The sequence below is a fragment of the Macrobrachium rosenbergii genome, chromosome 25, assembly GCF_040412425.1.
Source record: "Macrobrachium rosenbergii isolate ZJJX-2024 chromosome 25, ASM4041242v1, whole genome shotgun sequence".
In the NCBI taxonomy this organism is placed as follows: domain Eukaryota; kingdom Metazoa; phylum Arthropoda; class Malacostraca; order Decapoda; family Palaemonidae; genus Macrobrachium; species Macrobrachium rosenbergii.
This window is the reverse complement of record NC_089765.1, coordinates 35,940,476-35,961,734: the sequence shown is the minus strand read 5'-3', so window position 1 is coordinate 35,961,734 and position 21,259 is coordinate 35,940,476. Positions and strand designations below refer to the sequence as shown.

The window sequence follows — 21,259 nt, the reverse complement described above, 5'->3', positions numbered from 1 at the left end:
TTATATTGTCTGGCACACTGAAACAGCTTATCCAACTTGATAGTATGGCTTCCACACAGGCGCTTGTTGATGCTTGCTTCCGGCCATCTTGTGGAAAGGTCTATGACTGTCAGGAGGTATCTGGCTTCCCCTGATTGCGGCAGAGGTCCTACGGCATCTACGTGGATGTGCCCGAAACGCCATCGTGGTTGAGTGAAGTCTCCAATGTCTGATTCCGTGTGCCGGGTGATCTTACTTGTCTGGCATGGTATGCAGTTCTTCGCCCATTCTCGTACGTCCTTCCTGATCCTGTGCCACACGAATTTCTCTGTCATCAGGCGTGTTGTTGTTCGTCCTGATGGATGGGACAGCCCGTGGATGATGTCGAACACCTGTTTTCTTCGTGACACGGGTATCAGGGGGCGTGGGCGGCCTGTGCTGGTGTCGCAGAGAAGTGTCGATCTGGATTCACCTATTGGCATGTCTTCCCACTTCAGTGCAGTAAGTGTCATGCGGTAAGCTGCCGTTTCCAGGTCTGCAGCCTGTTCCTTCGCCAGGTCTTCGTAGTCTATGCCCAGGTGGACTGAATTTATTTCAATCCTTGATAGGGCGTAGGCTACTGGGTTTGTCTTGCCGGGGACGTAACTGATGGTGCATCCGAATTCGGAGATTGCAGCCAGGTGCTGTTGCTGTCTTGCCAACCATGCATCTCCAGCCTTCATGAACGCATGTACCAACGGCTTGTGGTCTGTCAGGATGGTGAATGGACTGCCGTCCAAGAGGTATTTGAAGTGCCGCACGGCTTGGTAGGCAGTTCCCTGTCAAAATGCACTGTAGCGGGTCTCCAGTGGCTTTAACTTGCGGCTAAAAAATGCAAGTGGACGGGGGTAACCATCCACTATCTGCTCCAGCATGGCTCCGCAAGCGACGTTGCTGGTGTCGATGGTAAGTCTTAGGGGGGCAGTGGGGTCTTGATATGTTAAGGTGGTGGCTTTGGCGAGGGCTGCCTTCGTCTGTTTGAACACCTTTTGCTGTGGGACTTCCCAAGTCAGTGCTTTTGGCTTCCCCTTCAGCACTCCGGTTAGGGGACACACGATGATTGCAGGGGATGTCCGGTACGAATTGTCGGTAGTAGGTGACCATACCGAGGAACTCCTGCAGGGACTTGATCGTTTTTGGTGTTGGAAAATCCTTCACTGCATCCACCTTGGAGGCCATGGGGCAGACACCTGTTGGAGAGACCTCATGTCCCAGGAAGTCTACCTTTTCCACTCCGAAGGTACATTTGTCGAATCTGACGACCAATCCGTTCTCCTGAAGGCATTTCAGCACAGCCCAGATGTGACCCAGGTGCTCCTCCGGGAACCTGGAGAAGATCAGGATGCCGTCCACATAGCAGATGCAGAAAGGTAGGTCCCCGAAGATGCTGTCCATCAGACGTTGGAATGTGGCTCTGGCGTTCCCGAGGCCAAAGGTGGAGTAGGAGAAGGTACAGTATATGTCCTGAACGGCGTGATGATGGCTGTCTTCAGTATGTCGTCAGGATGTGATGGCACCTGAAAATAGGACTTGAGCAAATCCATTTTTGTGAATATCTTGGCCCCCTTGCTGGGCTCCTGTTAGGTCCTGCATGTTTGGCAGGGGATAGTGGTCCGGTGTTGTCACTAGGTTCAGCCGACGATAGTCCTCACAGGGCCTCTAGGAACCATCTGGTTTCTTCACCATGTGGAGGGGGGATGCCCATGGACTCGATGCCTTTTTGCAGATACCCAACCTTTCCATCTTGGCGAATGCTTGTTTAGCATCCTGGAGTTTCTTGGGCGGCAGGCGGCAGAACTTGGCATGTGTCGGCAGGCCTGTGGTGGTGATGTGGTGAAGGATGCCATGCTTGGCCTGGGTACCCAGCACCTGACGCAGTTCTGGCTTGAAGACAGCTGGGAATTCGTGCAGGAGGGCGCTGTATTTGTTTGATGAGAAGGAGCATATGCCGAGCATTCCCAGTCCGGCGGAGAGTGGATGGGAGCGGCAGGTTCCAGTATCCAGCAGGCATTTTCAGCCGGTGTCTACCGCAGTCCGTGTTGTGCAAGGAAATCGGCACCTAGTAAGGGAAACTTGACATCTGCGATGATGAAGGGCCATTCATATTTATGGCCCAGGATGGATATTCTGCGGGTCCGAGTTCCATAGCAGCGGATGGGGTTTCCATTTGCGGCCACTAGTGCGGCTGCGGAGCTGGACATACAGTCGTGGTCCTCCTCCGATGTCTGTCAGCATCTGTCGTCCCAACATGGCATCATGGATGAAGAATCCTACTGGCTGGGATTCTGTAAGGTTTGCGGCCACTGCTGCTAGGGTGGCTGCCTTCCTAGTTTTTTGTGAAAGAACAGGAGGCTCTGCAATTTTGGGCATCCTTTCTGAGCCTCCGATGGAAGTAACACCAGGCTGGATTTGTCCTTGTCTTCTGCTGCTGCGGTGGCACCTTCTTCCTGTATACCACGTTGTGTCCTTATCTTTGGCTTCTTCTGCTACCAGGCTGCAGGCTGCAGGTGTTGTGGCGTGCTTGGAGGTCTTGGTGTCCTCATGGAGTTTGTGTGCAAGGCTCACCAATTCGTCCATCGAGAGCGCGTCTGCTTCCATGATTTGTGCCCTCACCTCCTGCAAAAGATGCCGCAGGAATATTTCCCACAACAAGCTGATCTCCCTCCTCCATCCATCTGAGTCAAAGCCCAGCGGCATCAGGAGACCTCGTTGTTTGCCCTAGTTGTCCCTGGGTGATGCGTCCCCCAGGGGCTGGTTCATCAGGTCAAGAGCACGTTGGGCTCTCTCTGGGACAGGCATGGAGCACGTGTCAATGAGTTTCTTTTGTAGGTCTTCGTACTTGACTTTGCCTGGCTGCGAGTTCAACCTTGTGATGATTCTGTTGAAGACCTCCTCTGGCAGCGTTGTCATGGTGGTGTCCAATTTGGTTTCCTCGTCCGTGATTTTAGCTACACGGAAATGGATGTCTGCCCACAGGAACCAGGATGCTGTATTTTGCTGCGAGAATGGTGGCAGTTTCATCGCCTGGGTTATTGCTGCCTTCGAAGGCGAGAGTGGGATGCAGAGGATCTATGTGTCCTTGGAATGACTTTCTACCTCAGTATCTGACATTTTGACTCACACCAAAGCGCGAAATAAGCGCCGTATTTAGTCTGTTAATGGTGTTTGGGGCTTGTCAGAAGTCAAAACATCATTAGCAGACCCACACGGCACGCTCCCAAGTGTGTATTGATGCGAGTGTTAACTTACACTCCAAGTGAGAGCGCAGAATGAGCATGGGTGCGGACATTCCCTCCTACATACAAATAACCACGAACTTCTCAGAGACAGACATCTCCCTCGCGCAACCCCCTCTCGGGTCCTCCCCCATGCCGAAACCTGCGCGCTCCTCCACACCAGTACCCGCTCCTCGTGCGATGCCCCTCCTGACGGAACAACTGAGGGCTGCCCTCAGCATAAAGCTACCGCTGTTCACCCATCAAAACCCAGCATTGTGGCTGTACAGGGTCGAGGGGCAATTCAGGGTGGCAGGCCTGACTGGCAAAGTGCTCAAGGCAGACATCACGATCAATGTCCTACCGGAAGAGATATACAGAAAGGTCACCCCTTGGGTGACGTCAACCTTGAGCGCTGCCACCTTCCAAAAACTTAAGGCCTCTCTCGTCGAGACCTCCTCCCTGCCACTCTCTGAGAGGGCCATCCGTGCCCTCGACCTCGCCATCAAGCCCCAGCCCGACACGAACCTCCTGGAGATGTGGCATGCCCTCCAAGACCTCCTTCTCCTCCCTTAGACGGACAGCAGCGGCAGGCACAAGGAGGTTAGCCTGTCGAGGGAGATCCCCCTGCGGCAGCTACTCCTTGAGGTTCGTGGACAAATTGAGGAGCCCTGTACCCTGCCGGTCAAGGACTTCATAAGGACAGCGCAGCAACTGACCAACTCCACGAGGGCAGCGAAGCGGGTCTCCATGCCCGCACACCCCATCAACAGCCTCCAGCCGGAGGACCCCACCGCAGAGGACATCAACGTCGTCGTCAGGAGGTGGCCAACCCACCACCAGAAGAAGGAAAGGCCGGGGCTTTGCTACTACCACTGGAGATTCGGCAAAGAGGCCCGGAATTGCGAAGCCCCCTGCCTTTTCGCCCATCCAAAAAACGGGGGAGGCGGCGGCCATCCACACAGGCTGCCATGGCAGCAACACCCAGGAACCCCACACCAGTAGGCTTCTACGTCCATGACACCGTCTCCGGCAGGATGATGCTGATCGACACTGGAGCAGTGTGGTCAGTGTTCCCACCTTCCAGAGAGGACGCAGACGCCCGCTGGACCTGGCTGCCTCCCTGACGGCCACCAATGGGTCCCCCATCCTCTCCTACGGCACCAAGCTCCTGTCGGTCTCCATCCTGGGCCGGAGACACAAGTGGAACTTCATTGTCGCGGACATGAGAACCCCATTCCTGGGTGCAAACTTCCTGGCCCACTTCGGACTGGCAGTCAACGTCAGCCGCAAATGCCTGCTGAACACCGAGTCCTGCCAGTCCCTGCCCCTGGCACCGGGTCCCAGTGTGCCCACAGTCTGCTCCGTCGCTCCCCACCAATACGCCTCCCTCCTGAAGGAATTCCCTGAGGTATTCAGGCCCAAACATGGGATATATCATCACATCAAGACGAGAGGCCCCCCGATGCACGCAAAGTTCCAGAGGCTTCCCCCACAGCGCCTTCAGGAGGCCAAGAAGGCCTTCACCGAAATGGAGCGTATGGGCATATGCAGGAAGGCCCCCAGCCCATGGGCCTCCCCCCTTCACATGGTGCAGAAAACGGACGGCTCCTGGAGACCCTGCGGCGACTACAGGCAGCTCAACCTTGCTAAGAACCCGACCACTACCCTCTCCCAAACATGCAAGACCTAGCAGCCTCCTTCCACGGAGCCAAAATATTTTCAAAACTAGACCTTTTAAAATCCTATTTCCAGGTACCAGTAGCTCCAGAAGACATCCCCAAAACCGCCACCATCACGCCCTTTGGGTCCTATGTCTTCACCTTCTCCACCTTCGGCCTGAGGAACACAGGGGCAACTTTCCAGAGACTGATGGACAGCATCCTGGGAGACCTGAACTTCTGCGTCTGCTACGTCGATGATATCCTAATTTTTCCCAGGTCCCACAAGGAACACCTTCGGCACATCCGGAAGGTCCTGCAGCGCCTACAGGAGAATGGCCTCATTGTCAGGTTCAACAAGTGCATCTTTGGCGTTGACAGAGTTGACTTCCTAGGCCACAAGACATCCCCAGGAGGCGTCCGCCCACTGGCATCGAAGGTCGAGGGCGTCATCAGGTTCCCCACCCCTACCTCCGTCAAGGGCGTACAAGAATTCCTTGGGATGGTCAACTACTACAGGAGGTTCATCCCCGGGGTCGCGCACACCATGGCCTCCCTGACGGAGATCCTGAAGGGCCGTCCGAAGACCTTCGTGTGGGGCCCCGACCAGCAGTGGGCCTTCTCCTTGATGAAGGCCGCCCTCGCCAAGGCAACAGCCATGGCCCACCAGGACCCCAACGCCCCCCTCCAGCTAACAACGGATGCCAGCAACGTTGTCTGTGGGGCCGTCCTAGAACAGGTCATCAACGGAGCCCCTCAGCCCATCACCTTCTTCAGCAGGAAGCTCAGCCCCACCGAGTCCCACTACAGCACCTTCAACAGGGAACTCTTCGCTGCGTACCAGGCGATACTCCACTTCAAATTCCTCCTGGAGGGTACGCCCTTCACAGTTTGGACGGACCACCAGCCGCTGGTCCACACCTTCACAAAGCAGGGTGATGCATGGTCCTCCAGGCAGCAGCGGCACCTCGCAGCCATCGCAGAGTTCACCTGCACCATCAAGTACCTCCCTGGCAGGAAGAACCCAGTAGCTGATGCCCTCTCGAGGATCGAAATCAACGTGGTGCAGCTTGGGATCGACTACGAGGACCTCGCCCGGGAACAGGCCACCGACCCAGAAATTCCAGCTTACAGCACCGCCATCACGTCGCTGAAGTGGAAGGACATGTCCCTTGCCACTCGGGGGCCAACACTGCTGAGCGACGTAAGCACTGGTCAGCCCTGCCCACTGGTGCCCGCCTCCCATCGTCGTCTGGTCTTCGATGTCATCCACGGACTGTCCCACCCCTCTGGCAGGACGACGGCCAAGCTCCTGGCGGAGAAGTTCGTCTGGCACGGCATAGGGAAGGACGCTGCGGCCTGGGCGAGGCAGTGCATTCAGTGCTAGACCAGCAAAGTTGGGTGGCACACCGAATCGGGGTGGGCGACTTCCCACAGCTGGGAAGACGTTTCGGGCACATCCCCGTCGACATAGTGGGTCCTCTTCCCCCATCAGGAGGAGCCAGATACCTTCTGACAGTCGTCAACTGCTCCACCAGGTGGCCCGAAGTGATGCCCATGGAAGAAGCCACTGCCAGTGCATGCGCTGTGGTCCTCCTCTCCAGCTGGATCAGCCGGTTCGGTGTCTCAGACCATATAACCACAGACAGGGGCCCAGCATTCCTGTCCGAGCTGTGGACTGCCCTGGCATGCCTGCTGGGGACCACTCACCACAGCACCACTGCCTACAACCCCACAGCCAGTGGATTGGTGGAAAGGTTCCACAGGTCCCTGAAGGCGTCCCTCATGGCTCGTTGCACTGCCGACAACTGGAAGTACCAGTTGCCCTGGGTCCTCCTCGGGCTGAGGACCGCCCCCAGAGCTAACGGCGACCCATCCGCAGCAGAGAAAGTTTACAGAGAGTCCCTCGTGGTCCCAGGCAAACTCATCACGGAAGACCGAGACAACCTGACAACACAGAGGCTCCGTGACAGGGTCGGAAAGTTTGCCCCCTGCCGGCGGACGTATACCGACAGGACCTCCCCCTTCATGCCTCCCGGTCTATCCTACACCACCCACGTCTTCGTCAGGAATGACACTGTCCGCCCACCCTTAACCAGGCCCTACAGGGGCCCTTTCCTCGTGCTGGAAAGAAACAAAAAGGCATTCCGGGTGGCCATCCACGGGAAGGACGACTGGGTGTCGATAGACCGCCTCAAGCCCGCACTCCTGAAGGAAGAAGTCGGTGGCACTCCCCAAAGCCCCCCCCAGGAAGGGACGCCCCCTCAGCCAACCACGGCCGCAAGAAAATCTCGTGGGTACCCTTGTAAGGCCCCGGGACCAGGCAGGGGAGCAACCAACCACTTCCATATGCAAGACACCAAAGGAGTCGAACGCACCCCCCAGCTGACATCGAGAAGATGCGGCCCTCTCTGCCACCCCAGCAGATACCTGCTTTGATCAGACATTACCTACGGCCTTTGGGGAGGGAATATTGTAAAGTCCCCCCTCAACAGGTTTTCTGTGAAGAACCTCCCGTTTTCTACAGTGCCTTCACAGCTGACACTAGGTCACAGTACTTAGCCTTTACTATCATTATGTAATTGTACATTTATTATCAATTCATTTTTGCCCTTATGCACAGTGTATGTGCCAGAGTATTTTTGTGCCTAATCTGCTATTGTTAATTATCACGTTATCTGTATGTACCTGTCCTGTTTTATGTAGAGAATAGTTTTGACCTCGGGTCACTTGTATATTTTTTTTTACTGATGTCCGTGTATGCACCGACATCTGCATGCTGCTTTATAAGTGGGCTGCTTCCTAAATAAACTAGCAGTTCTTGTCGACCTGCTCTTTCATTCGCACCCTCTCACAGGTTTACCACAGCAATGAAAGCACAATCGAAGCAGAAGGATCCAGAGCAAGAAAACTCCGTCTGTAATGGAAAATGCATGTGATTAACTGACGAAATTAGCGAAATTAAAAGGTTCAAGGATGTACTGGTGGTGCCAACAGATCCTTGGGTATAACACTGTTGAATTCACTTATGAATACAAATAATAACAAAGTCAGGTCTGTATGAGAATTGCACTGGAAACACGAAAAATGGAAGAGCAAAGAAAAAGGGACTATGTGACTAGCAAAACTCAATTCCTGGCACTGTACCTTGTGTTGGAGAGATGGGTCCTTGTAGATGTGCCGATGATGGTGGGGGGGGAGCCAATATTAAGGGAATTGGCACTGGAAATATTTTGGACTGGAAGTCAGCCACATGGTATGGAAAATGGCTGTTTAGGGAGTGGAGTTCAAAGGGTAGTAGGTGTTAGGACTGCGTCTGGTGTATCTCTGCCGAGAGGCATGGTGTGTTGGTCCTCTTTTCCCTTCACCTGGATTAATTTTCCATTTTTACAGGAGTCATCCATTTTCTATCGCACCACCTTGACCTCGTATTTCGCTTTGATGATCGCATGCTAAAATGCCGGGACCACATGGGTGGTCTTGTGTCACGTGGTCACCCAACTTTCTCTTTTGGTGCTCGGGCCAGCTCTTCCGGATTAGTGCCTCCTGCGGTGTTGACTCAGGAACTCTCTTAAGTAGTGCCTGGGGCAATCATACAATTGAGGCTTATCTCTAAGGGTGGCATTGGAGACGGCGAGGTTACCTAGAAGGGAGTTTTAACGCAGTCACATAGTCTAGGACGGGAATGAAAAGACTGCCAAAGGAAAGAATAACAAGAGCTTTGCAGAAGAAGCAAATTCTGTACAAACGACTGTTTATGTCGTCAGTGATATGAAATGATCTTACTTTAACATCTTTTGAAGATGATGTTCTTGAAAGGAGAGCTGGCTTGGAAAAAGGTGTGTCTTAATATATATATCTTAATATATATATATATATATATATATATATATATATATATATATATATATATATATATATATATATATATATATACACACACACACACACACAGAGAGAGAGAGAGAGAGAGAGAGAGAGAGAGAGAGACTTATGTTGAGAACCGATGCATGGAGTGTTCAATTCTTCATCATTGAAGTGTAGCAAATATTGAATATTATTCAGCATTAGACTTTATATTATCTATTTTCCCCTGAGTTCACATTTCAAGGGATGGTTTTGCCTGTACTGCAGATGCTTTTTCTCTGATAGATCAACAGTTGTCAGAAATTTCAGCAAATACAGCAGTCTCATTGTCACTGAGCTGAGGAGTTGAAATTCATGTCCTTAGCAATAACCATTCATTTATTTCAGATAAAATTATTCATATAGCTTTAGTATTCATGTTGCCCATTCAAATTGATTATTAGTAGAGGAAAGTTGTGATATCACAACTTCATATATCTGTCTATAATATGCCTGTCTGTATGTCGAAAAGTAAAGTCCGATAGAAATATGTTGATAGGATGCTCTGCATATTGTTGTAGCTACTTGCAATGCCTAACTACCTAAATTTCCTTCTTCACCTTGCTGTTGATGATTTGTATTCCTGTCTACAGTTTTCCCAGCTGTCTTATAGTTACGCCTCAAATAATCTCTCTTTAACGCTTCACTGAATTTCTTATTTCCTCATCTCACCTCATAGTTTTTATTAACCTCATCCCACTCCTAAAACCACAAGCACATCGGCTGATTCCCCTTTTTATTCTTATTTAATCCAGGCCCTCATATCTTCCCACAACCCCATCTCCTTTCCTCATCTACTTTTGCATTTAAATCACATAACACAGCCAGCCTTTCCTGCTCTCCAAGCCCAGTATGGTATAAATTCAGTTTCTCCTGGAAACACTATTTCCCTCTCATTCCTTTTCAATATTTGCCCATAAACGCTCACTTGTATGACCTTTCCTCTTACCACACTCAATTTTACCCCAAAACAATCTTTAGATAAGCACGTTAGTACTCTTTTGTCCGTTCCCAGAGTATTCCTGATACTTTCCCTACCTCTAAACCTTTCAGATACCCCAGACACAATCGGTATTTGCCCTTCCCAAAACTTGCTCTCTCTCTCTCTCTCTCTCTCTCTCTCTCTCTCTCTCTCTCTCTCTCTCTCTCTCTCTCTCTCTCTCACACACACACACACACACACACACACACACACACACACATTGCCTTTTCACAAATGTCTCACTCAAGACCAGAACATCTAGCTTTTTTCCCCTAAACGAATCAGCTATTTTGTATTTCTTACATTCGGCTCAAATGATCCGTTATTAGTATTGCTGTTGTTATCAGTGGCATCATAATTCTATCACTGTACGTGCTACTGTCAAATGTTATGCTTGTTAAACTATTATTTATTAAATTACTTCTTGTCTGAATTACCAGAACGGTGTCGAGGCCAGTCCATCAGACGTAGGTCCATCGCCTTCACCCTCCCACGACACAAGCGGGGACGACCTGGACGAAGACACCTTTGAGCAGGAACCTGAGCCTCAGGAAGAGCTTATTGTAGATGAGGACCAGCCGGAAGTCGCGAACACCCCATCCAACTGTAACATAAGGCGCTGCCAATCTCCTGCTGATCAAAAGAGACCTCCCAAGAATTTCAGAGTTCTTCATTAATTTCTTTACCAGCGATGGAATGGAATATTTGTTTCCGACTTCTGGTCGTCTGTTTCAGTGATGATTGAAATGTCTATAAATTTCCTTCAATGTTGTCTTTCTCATGGGGACGCTGTCTTCCGCAACTTTTACATGTTTGCCAAGAAAAAACGGGAGTGTAACCGAAATATCACAATCTAAAATGATGCCAAGGGAAAAAATACATTAAATTTGTCTGTTATGTAATTAAAAACCATTGCAAATTATTAACAATGCCATACAATAATCGATAATGATAAAATATACGCGAAGATAAATTTTTTATCCTTTCCCTCAGCTAAAATCCTGGTTACGTCCATCATACCATGGCTTTCCTGGTTAGCCAGACGTTACATTCGATGTAGCCTACCAGGGGCTTTCCTGTCTGAAAGAGAAATTGACATAATTAGTGGTACTGTGGTCGGTAGTGAGTTTCATTTATGCTACGGTGTTGAACGCAGGATAGGGAAAATAATATTGTCACAACATTATCGTATCAGGTAAGGAAAGGCTGGTGAAGGGATAGACGAAAACCGAAAAAAAACTTGAAAAGACTGCTGTTGAGAAAGTGTGATTAGATATTTGTAGGTAGTACGAAATTAATGTAGAACTGAAACAGGTGGAAAGAAATGCATAGATGAATTAGGTGCATTGGATGATGATGATGAAGACCAAAGCATATGTTCTGACACTAAAATGTAATCATTAAAGGAAAACTGAAGACATGAGCTATCATATTAATGTGGGGAAGAGAAGGAAAAGACATTCAATTAATTGCAAAAACTTCATGAACGAAACATTAAAGACGTTGGTAAAGGGACTATACTCAGTTTTTTTTACAGAGTCGGATTTGCACTCCCTCGCAGGGGTGCCCTTTTAGCTCGGAAAAGTTTCCTGCTAGCTGATTGGTTGCAAGTATTTTGTCCGAATAGCATCATTGTTTTCAAATAATTACCAAGTAATGTGAATCGAAACTTATTTACTAACCTAAATTTCTCCCTCAGATATATGTTTTGTCAATAAATAATGTTAACGAATAAAGAGATTATAAAGAATTGTGATGGTAAGTCTAGCTTTAATAACAACACCCGCCGAAGTCAACAACAGGAGTTGTTTTCGGATGGACGCTGCATAATTTTTTTACTTTTCACATATTTTAACACCAATTGGGATAAATTACATTAAGCATAAGAAAAACATGTTATTATAAACTCATTTTGAATACCAGAATCTACTAAAAACATAGAATTAATAAAACTCGCTATTGGTGAAAACTTCCGGGGAGGTAAAAGGAACAGCCTGTGGCTTTAGATAAAATTTAGATAAAATTACCTAGATAGATAGGCCTAGTTATTCATATGGTATCCACATGCCAGCAAATGTTGATGGGCAAGAAAACTTTTCAGATACATATCATCATGCTGAAGCCTTTTGTTATATCATTATGATAAATGTGATGATAAATATGAAGAGGCTATTTTTTCTTTTACGTAATAATAATGTACTTCCCTTATTATGGCTTTATTTCTTGCACACATTTCAAACTAGGCTAGCCTATGCCTGTGTGTCTTACACCATTTTTTGACAATTGCAATAAATTTTGCTTAACTCTTTAGGGTAAGGAGTAACAGCAAACTGTAGCTGATGCTCGATATAAGTTTTAGGCTCGGTGTATGTAGGCCTATGATGTAAGTCCGTATAGAAAGGGTTTGCTAATTTTGTCGTAAAGGTATCGATTCTATTAATAGCACTATTTTCGGTTTGAGGATACTGCAGTGTTCCATAAATTGCATAAAAATCACAATTAAACGAATTCATAATTTCACCTAGTTACAACCGCGATACCCCTCCCTCCCCCTTCCATCCCCGCCTCGGTATTTGACAGTAGACGCCCATAGCCTACTAATCCTTAAAATGTACTGTATATGTGTATAGTTTATTTTCTTCTCAGTCACATATTCTTTTACTTCTCAGAATATCCGCAGAAACTCGTGTTAACCTTATATGTATCCTGAACAGAACGCAAAATAAGAAAATATAAGGTTTTCTTATCTCGCATTGTCTGCTGTAACTTACATGAAAGAGTAAGTTGTTAATTTCTGCGAAATATATTTCTATTAGTATCCACCTACAAAAAGAAGCATAGAAACTATTTAATTGCAGATATAGCCTTTAAAGTAATCTCAATAACATAACACTGGTTTCAGCACTTACATAAAACAGGCAAAAGCTGCAATGACATAAATCAGGAAAATGCTGCAATGGCAATCAGCTGGGATAGTTTTGCCGCCACAGCTGTTCCTTTTACCTCCCCGGGAGTTTTCACCAATAGCGAGTTTTATTAATTCGATGTTTTTAGTAGATTCTGGTATTCAAAGTGAGTTTATAATAACATGTTTTTCTTATGCTTAGAGTAATTTATCCCAATTGGTGTTAAAATATGTGAAACGTAAAAAAATTATGCAGCGTCCATCCGAAAACAACTCCTGTCGTTGACATCGGCGGGTGTTGTTATTAAATCTAGACTTACCATCACAATACTTTATAATCTCTTTATTCGTTAACATTATTTATTGACAAAACATATATCTGATGGAGAAATTTAGGTTAGTAAATAAGTTTCGATACACATTACTTGGTAATTATTTGAAAACAATGATGCTATTCGGACAAAATACTTGCAACCAATCAGCTAGCAGGAAACTTTTCCGAGCTAAAAGGGCACCCCTGCAAGTGAGGGCAAATCCGTCTCGGTAAAAAAAAAACGAATTTAGAACACCCAAGTTAAGGGAGACAGGAACATTCATATTATTTTAAATGCAATATAAATCACGAATCCCCTCAGGAAAAGGGTAGACTATAGTTAATGATGGTTGTTTGGCTATGATTAAGCTGGTTTTATGCTAGCACGGGCTCTTTGTCCGTAGAGCAGCGAGTAATGTCATTCGGTGATTTATAAGTCGTGAAATGGCCATGAATGAAATGGGTTAAATTAAAGGCGTGAAAGTGAAAAAATAGTCAAAGTCAATGAGGATGAAATTTCCGCAACTACTCGAACAGGTGATGTGGCCGCGGTTTAGAACTGTGGTTATCAAGGAACCATTTATCCATTATCCTTGAACTAGTAATACATTACAGGATTGTAGTGTAAACATGTTCCCGGAAGTCGACTTTTTACGTATTGTCTTTATCGCTGTGTTGACGGTTTAATTAGTGATTTGGTGAAAACTACAATTTTCAGCTGCATTAATTGGTGGACAAAGGATGACTCACCAACTAAACTAATTATCTTGATGTAAGTGATATTAAATTTTTATTTCCTATGCGGGTAATAAAAATATCGAAAAGATTAACTTGGTATAAATTTAAACATTGCATACTAAAAAAATGATTGGGCAACTCAGTTATAAGGGATACGCTTCCTGCAAGGTGGCAAGGGTACCATGGCCGATTTTTATTTGTGGTGGCAGGCCTAAACAAAGTTTAAGATATTCTCTAGACCTTGGGCCTAAAGGTAGGCATATGGCCAATGGAAAAAAGTGGGTAAGATTTCACAAATAGCTCATAATCGAGGTCAGCATAGGAATCTGGTTTTTAAAAGTTTTATTGGGATTTTGAAGAAATTGACATCATGTATCCTAGGAAATATTTTGTTAACTCAAAACTCGGCCCTTACGTCCAACAGTAGCCTAGGCCTAGTAGGGTTTCACGGCACGAATTCTGGTAGAACTAAGCAACAGCTCCGCAGGGGGTATTACTTTGGAAATTAATTTTTTATAGCATTTTGGTTGCTTATCAAGATTTTACTGTTATTTTTTGTCGGTCGACTGTAATTAACCCCAGAAGTTGTATGCTGGCCATTCTGAAATGCTATTGCTCATGTGCGCGGTAATTCTAAGCCGGCTGTCCGCGGTGAGCTAGACAATGGCAATTGGCGTTTTTCTGTTATTTTACATGCTTTACTAGAATTTAAAGTAATATTTTGTCTGCCAGTTGTAACTAAACTGTAATTGACCTTTGAAGACTGCATGACTTGAATTACCTAACGCAGGGTAGGTTTAAGCCGGCATTCCGCGGCAAGCCCCCCCCCCTCCATAGCTAATACGGCATAATTGTAACCAGTAAACACCTCTAGGGTACATTGTTGTTTTTTTTAGGGGGGTTACTGGTTACAATTTTGCCGTATTAGCTATGGAGGGGTGGGGGGCTTGCTGCAGAATGCCGGCTTAGACCTACCCCGCGTTAGGCAATTCAAGTCGCGTAGTCTTCAAAGGTCAATGACAGTTTAGTTACAGCCGGCCGACAAAATAACATAGGAAAACGTCAATTGCCATAGTCTAGCTCACCGCGAACAGCCGGCTTAGAATTACCATGTGCAGTATTATAGGGGAGCCTTTGGTAAAAAGTGGAGTTCCCCAGGCTAAGTAACATGGTCTGCTAGGTTAGGTTAGGTTAGTGTATGTTAGTTTAGTATAGTTCCTTTTATAATAGTTTTCATATGTTAATTTACCTGCTGAACAAGAATTTAAAATAATATTTTGGTGGTCGGCTGTAACTAAAATGTAATTGAGCTTTGAAGGCCACATGACGGTACCAACGGGTCCCCTGCACCATCCTATGCAGTTCAAAGGTAAATTACAGTTTAGCTACAGCCGGCTGGCAAAATATTATGATAAACTCTTGTAAAACAAGTAAAATAACACAGAGAAACATCAACTGCCATAGTCTAGCCCGATTGGACACCATTCGAAACTTTCAGTCGGGGTGAAGAAACGTCAACAGCAAAATATTAGCATTTCTGGTTTCAGTTTTGGAGTAGTGGAACGGCGCTGCGCGCCTTATCTGCATTTTGAATGATTCTTGGCAAGCTCATATGTTCTGGCAAGCGGTAATGTACTTTAAATTCTTGTAAAGCAAGTAAAATAACACAGGAAAACGTCAGTTGCCACAGTTTAGCTCACTGCAAACACCGGCTTAGAATTCTACTCTCTCAGTTGGACTGTCGGAGACGTCCAGGGATTGGCTTGCCTGCAAGACCTTGTATGCGTGATATGGCCTGGAATCAGCAGTACTAGTAATGCATGAAAAGTGCCTTTGAAATGGCTCCTGCCGTCCATTTATTCGCCCCAATTTTTACACTTGCTTTTTGTGTTCCAGATGACATATGTAACAGGAAACACAACAATAAGGTGCCCAAACCTTTTCCCAAGTTATTTACCCCACCAAAAACCCTGAATCCCCAACGAGTCCCCCTCACCGTCGGCTGTTCTCAAAAGTTGTCTTCTCCCACCCAAAACCCCGATTCCCAATGGGTCCCCCTTACCTTCGGCTACATTTCTAAGGTAAATTACAGCTCAATTACATTTGGCCGCCAAAAAATAACCTTGAATTCTTGTTCAGCAGGTAAAGTTCTATAGAAAAACGTCAACTGCCATAGCCTATCTCACCGCGGACAGTCGGCTTAGACCTACCATAGGATTCCTTAACCAATCCCTTCTTAAACATATGACTCCCTAATGACTTGCGCATGTGCAGAACCATTCCGTAACAACAACATAGCGGTCCGGTCTCTCTCCCAACGTTTTCCCTTGGCCAAAACCCCATGTTCCCATAGGGTCCCCAACCATGTTGGGTAGATATAGTGTTAATAATACCAACAATAAACAACACCACCTCCTTCATCACCAACACCAAAAGTATAGGAAAGTCAATTTCCAAGGTAATAGCCCGTGCAGAGCTTTTGCTTAGATTTACCCGAACTCTTTATATATTTCAGGGGGTGGGAGATTGTTAAACAGATAGGCTATGAGTAGAATACAAGCTTACATTATAGACTAACTGTACCTAAGTCCTAGACAACCCTAGTCAGCCTGACCTAGAGCAGTTGCAAGTCATAACCTAGAGTGAAATCTAGGGGTGCATCCTAACCTAACCTAACTTGGAGCACCAGGACCTTACCTTCCTAACCTGACCAAGAGCACTAGCAAATAGTATTGTATATAGCTGTGGTATATAGACTGCTACTTCCCCATTTCAATATCATAGAATATTTGCCAGTATATGCTACTGTCCCACAATGAAATTTGTGTGTGTAAGTGTGGGGCAGTAAGTTAATGTTACAACCAAAGTACATTTCCATGTCAATTTCAGTTACAGAAGCTTGTAAAATTTCAGTGGTAAGTTACAGAAGCTTGTAAAATTTCATTGGTCAGTTACAGAAGCTTGTAAAATTTCAGTGGTCAGTTACAGAAGCATGTAAAATTTCAGTGGAATGTTAAACCCTATAAGTACAGATACGCCTCACTTGATGACCAGTTGGTAAGCGATATGGCATGGAACAACCCCTCTCCATCTTTAGTAGATAACACAGAATTTATGAGTGCTTCAATCTGTACACAATTAAAACAAAGAAAGTTATTTCTTAAAATTAAAAAATAGCTTAAAAGTTTTGTATTAGAGAAAGATTTGTAGTAAGTTTGATTAAATACATTTATGTAAATGATAGTGTTTTTTTTATGTAAAGTTGATCTCTGAATCTAGCATGTAGGCTAGACTTTGTGTATACACATGTATGCAGTCATGTATGTATGCATGATGCTCTCTCTCTCTCTCTCTCTCTCTCTCTCTCTCTCTCTCTCTCTCTCTCTCTCTCTCTCTCTCTCTCTCTCTCTCTCATATGTACAGTATTTTTATTGTCACCTATTTTATTCAGTACAGTATGGCAGTGGCTACAGTAATGTAATATTTTGTACGTTTATTTTATTTTTTCAGTCCGTGCATGTGAATACTTACAAGTATGCATTGCATTAAGGGACCTGTGCGCTTAGTACGTGTTTGCTTACCCCTCATTCCTACAAAGTCTTTATGAATGAAAGTTCTGATACTGAGAGAAAGAGAGAGATCAAAGCAAGCAAAAGCAGTGTGTATTTTCCTTAATGCAGTGCATACATGTGTGTATCCACATGCACAGACAGAAAAATTTATGCATGTAAAGATTACAGTAAATGTAATGAGTACAGTGCTGTACAGCATTAAATAAATGTGAATTAAAAGTACCGTAAGAGAGAGAGAGAGTGAGTGAGTGAGTGCACATTCGGGTAGCTTTATTTAATTAGATTTACCGAAAATCTAATGTTTATACACTTATTATTATTATTATTATTATTATTATTATTATTATTATTATTATATTGTTATTATTATTTTTATTTTTATTTTTATTATTTATTTATTTATTATTTATTTATTGTTTATTACTATTATTATTATTATTATTATGTTATTACTATTATTACTATTAATATTATTATTACTATTATTTTATTATTATTTTTATTATTATTATATTATTTTATTATTAATATATTTTTATATTATTATATTATTATTATTATTATTATTATTTTATTATTATTATTATTATTATTATTATTATTATTATTATTATTCAGAAGATGAACCCTATTCATATGGAACATGCCCGCAGGGGCCAATGACCTGAAATTCAAACTTTCAAAGAATATGGTGTTCATTAGTAAGAAGTAAGAGGAGGTAAAGGGAAATATAGAGAGAAGAGATCTCACTTATTAAAAAAGAATTAACAAATTAATTGATAATGTATTAAAATGCAAGGAGAACAGTATTAGGGTAGTAATGCATTGCATCTTCGCTTGAAGTTTCAATTACACGATATCCTCAGAGTGACTGTTCCACAGTCCAATGGTGTAAGGAATAAAGGACATCTGGAACTGAGAAGTTCTACAGTGAGGCACATGTACTGCATATTGGTGCTGCTGTTCAGCAAATCTGGTTGCTCTCAGCAAGAAAAGGGAATCAGGGGTCAGTTGTGAATGTGAAAGATGTCTTACAATTACCCAGGGATTTTGTTTTTTGTTTGCAATATTTAACAGAAAAGTTCACCATCACTGTCTGAATAATCCATTGGAGATGGAGGAGATGGGAGTTTGGTGTGGGAGGGGAGGGGAGGGGGTCCTGACTCCCAAGTAGCAGACGTGGAAGGTAGATGATACTATCATTGTGAAACTGTATATGCATAGAGTCAGGTTGATCATCTTGGACAAGGAGCACCGGTAGTAGAATTGGCTAAGTGACAGTTAGAGCCAACACAGAAGGCCTGTCTGCTTAAGGGAAAAGGCAATGTAAGCTGTCTATAGAAAGGCAAATGAAATATGTAATTAAGTTACATAAATTATATACCATGTTTTTGGCTAGCCTGCATATATATGTGTACACATCATTTACACATATATACTGCATGTGTATTTGTGCACATTGGCACTATGCACTTACTGGTAAGTATATACACCTACTGTAGTGCAGTGTTTACTGATAAACACAATAATATTAATCACATTTTTTAAGGGATATTACCTTTATTAAAACTTGGAATAAAATAACCTAACCATACACAAAGGAAGAGAGAAAAGAGAGGGTAAACAGTCATTCAAACGTAGACTGCTTACAGAAATTGCAGTTTGAGGACTGTACTGTTTTTGTACTCAATATAAAGCCAACTGGTCAGGAACCTGGTTGTAAGTCGGAATGGTTGTTAAACAGCTACTGTTGTTAAGTGGGGCTGGTATGCAATGTAATCTAAAGTAGCATGGAGTTATTCTAGTTGTGCTAAATCAACAAAAAATTATGTATCTGATTTTTGGTTAGCATTATTATCTGAATGATTACTGTACAGTATTTTTATTTTCATCAAACAGATTTAGTACAATATTCCTGATTGTAAAAGACTTGGAAATCAATGAACTTCAAAGTTTCACAGCTAAAGACAGAATAGACACTCACACAAAAAACAGATCTGATAAATTTGAGGGTTCTAAAATTTTATGATAGTACAGTACACTACATAGTAGATAAAACAAGGTAGGGTATACTCTAATATTAATGAAAATATCTTACAAAACATTGATCATTGGGTTATTTAATTTGATTGTGGAGATTATAAAAAAGATAGAGTGCAGGTGTTAGATTGTTTAGATTATAAAAAAGATAGAGTGCAGGTGTTAGGCTGAACTACAATTTGAAAATTACTCCATTAAAAAACATGGCTTCAGGTGCATGTAGATAGTGGGGTAGGCTTTTCTTCTGATAAGTTAACCCCTGCTATTTGCAGACTCACGATCCACGGATTTTGCTGTGGAATCTAGCAATAAATTATTTGCGGGAAAGTCCCCTATTCGCAGATTTTTTTGTAGAACAATGTTCTGTATTTTCATATTTTCGTGACTAAATACTGTACTGTACCTACATACACATTTTATGATAATTTTCAAATAAGTTTAATAAGATTAAATAATAACATTAAATAATAAAAATAATAATTCTCTCTCTCTCTCTCTCTCTCTCTCTCTCTCTCTCTCTCTCTCTCTCTCTCTCTCTCTCTCTCTCTTACTGAGATGGGAGAATTTTTATGCATATATAATATGTATGTCTATTGTTTTGCATGATAAATAAATGATTCACTCAAATAATATTAATGTAAATGCAGCAAAATATCAATTCATTAAAGAAATTATATAGTGAATTAGTAAGATTTTAGTTCAATATATTTTTTCCCTCATCTTTTTCCCAGTCTTGTCCAAAAGCTTTGGAGGGGTGTAACCTGACAAATATGTCAAATATCTTGACATATTGACTCAAAGGGTAGAGAGTGTTGCCCACCCTTGGTCAAATATGTGTTGCCTACTCAGTGCTCTCTCTCTCTCTCTCTCTCTCTCTCTCTCTCTCTCTCTCTCTCTCTCACCAAGGTGAGAGATGGATAGATAGATAGATAGAAAGGGAGGGTGGTTGATAGAGAGATATAATATACAGTACAGTATACTGTATTAATGACATTTTCAATTGTTTAACTGATGCAAGCAACTCTCTCTCTCTCTCTCTCTCTCTCTCTCTCTCTCTCTCTCTCTCTCTCTCTCTCTCTCTCTCTCTCTCTCTCTCTCTCTCTCTCTCTCTCTCTCTCTCTCTCTGTTATTGATTGGAAGGGTTAGAAGTACATATGTATATATTTTTAAGGTAAAATGTTTAAGATGACTTTGAAATATTAATAATATAATTTCAAAGATTAATACTACAGCAATAGGATAATAGTGTAAGGTATATTTGATGTAGGATGATACTGTAAGTATACATTTGGTATTTGAACTTTCAAGATAGGCAGTTATAAGCATTTGTAGTGAGGGTTTTAAGTATTCGCGGATTTTAGCTGTTTGTGGGCGGTTGTGGTATGTGTCCCCCGTGAATATGGGGGTTCAGGTGTACTCACCAAAGTATGCCTGTTTGTTGGGTGTTTACAAGACTCTCGGATAGTGTATGTGCTGAGGTTGGATTCACTTGTAATAGAACCCCTCTCAGGGCACACCAACACAGAGAGGATCTGCTCACACATGGAAATGCCACCTCTCTTGGAGCTTGTGGTTCTCCACAAGCTTGGGGTGTATGTACAGGGCAGCACATGTACCCTGTCCCCTATGCCTTTTGAGTATAGGGAGTTGCAAATGGTGGTTGACTGTGATTCCGAACATTATTTGAAGGGTGTGACTTTGATGGCGCATGGCGTTTCTTTGGGTACACATAGTACCAACTGAACACCATTCTTCTAGGAGAGGGAAAGGGAACAGACAGGTGTGTCTTCCTTTCTTGTGGGGGAAAGTAACCAGCTTGTGCTTTTGAGACTCGATGGGTCTGGATGGGCCCTCTCCTCCAGAACCTCAGCATACCAAATTTGAGCAGCACTTTTGAGAGATTATCATG

At 44.1% G+C, this 21,259-nt stretch overlaps 2 protein-coding genes across 2 annotated transcripts in view; both read left to right on the top strand.

Annotated features, from left to right (window-relative positions):
* LOC136852561 (homeobox protein H2.0-like) overlaps nt 1-10,755 on the top strand; it is a 31,967-nt gene extending 21,212 nt beyond the window's left edge. Inside the window, exon 4 of the mRNA XM_067127330.1 lies at nt 10,223-10,755. Coding sequence (XP_066983431.1) covers nt 10,223-10,459 — 237 coding nt within the window. The 3' untranslated portion in view covers nt 10,460-10,755. The remainder of the gene's footprint in view (nt 1-10,222) is intronic.
* A 2,432-nt stretch (nt 10,756-13,187) lies between these two features.
* Nucleotides 13,188-21,259, top strand: part of LOC136852556 (homeobox protein Nkx-2.2a-like) — a 221,554-nt gene continuing 213,482 nt past the window's right edge. The window contains exon 1 of the mRNA XM_067127322.1: nt 13,188-13,772. The gene's annotated coding sequence lies outside the window, so the exon portion shown is untranslated. The remainder of the gene's footprint in view (nt 13,773-21,259) is intronic.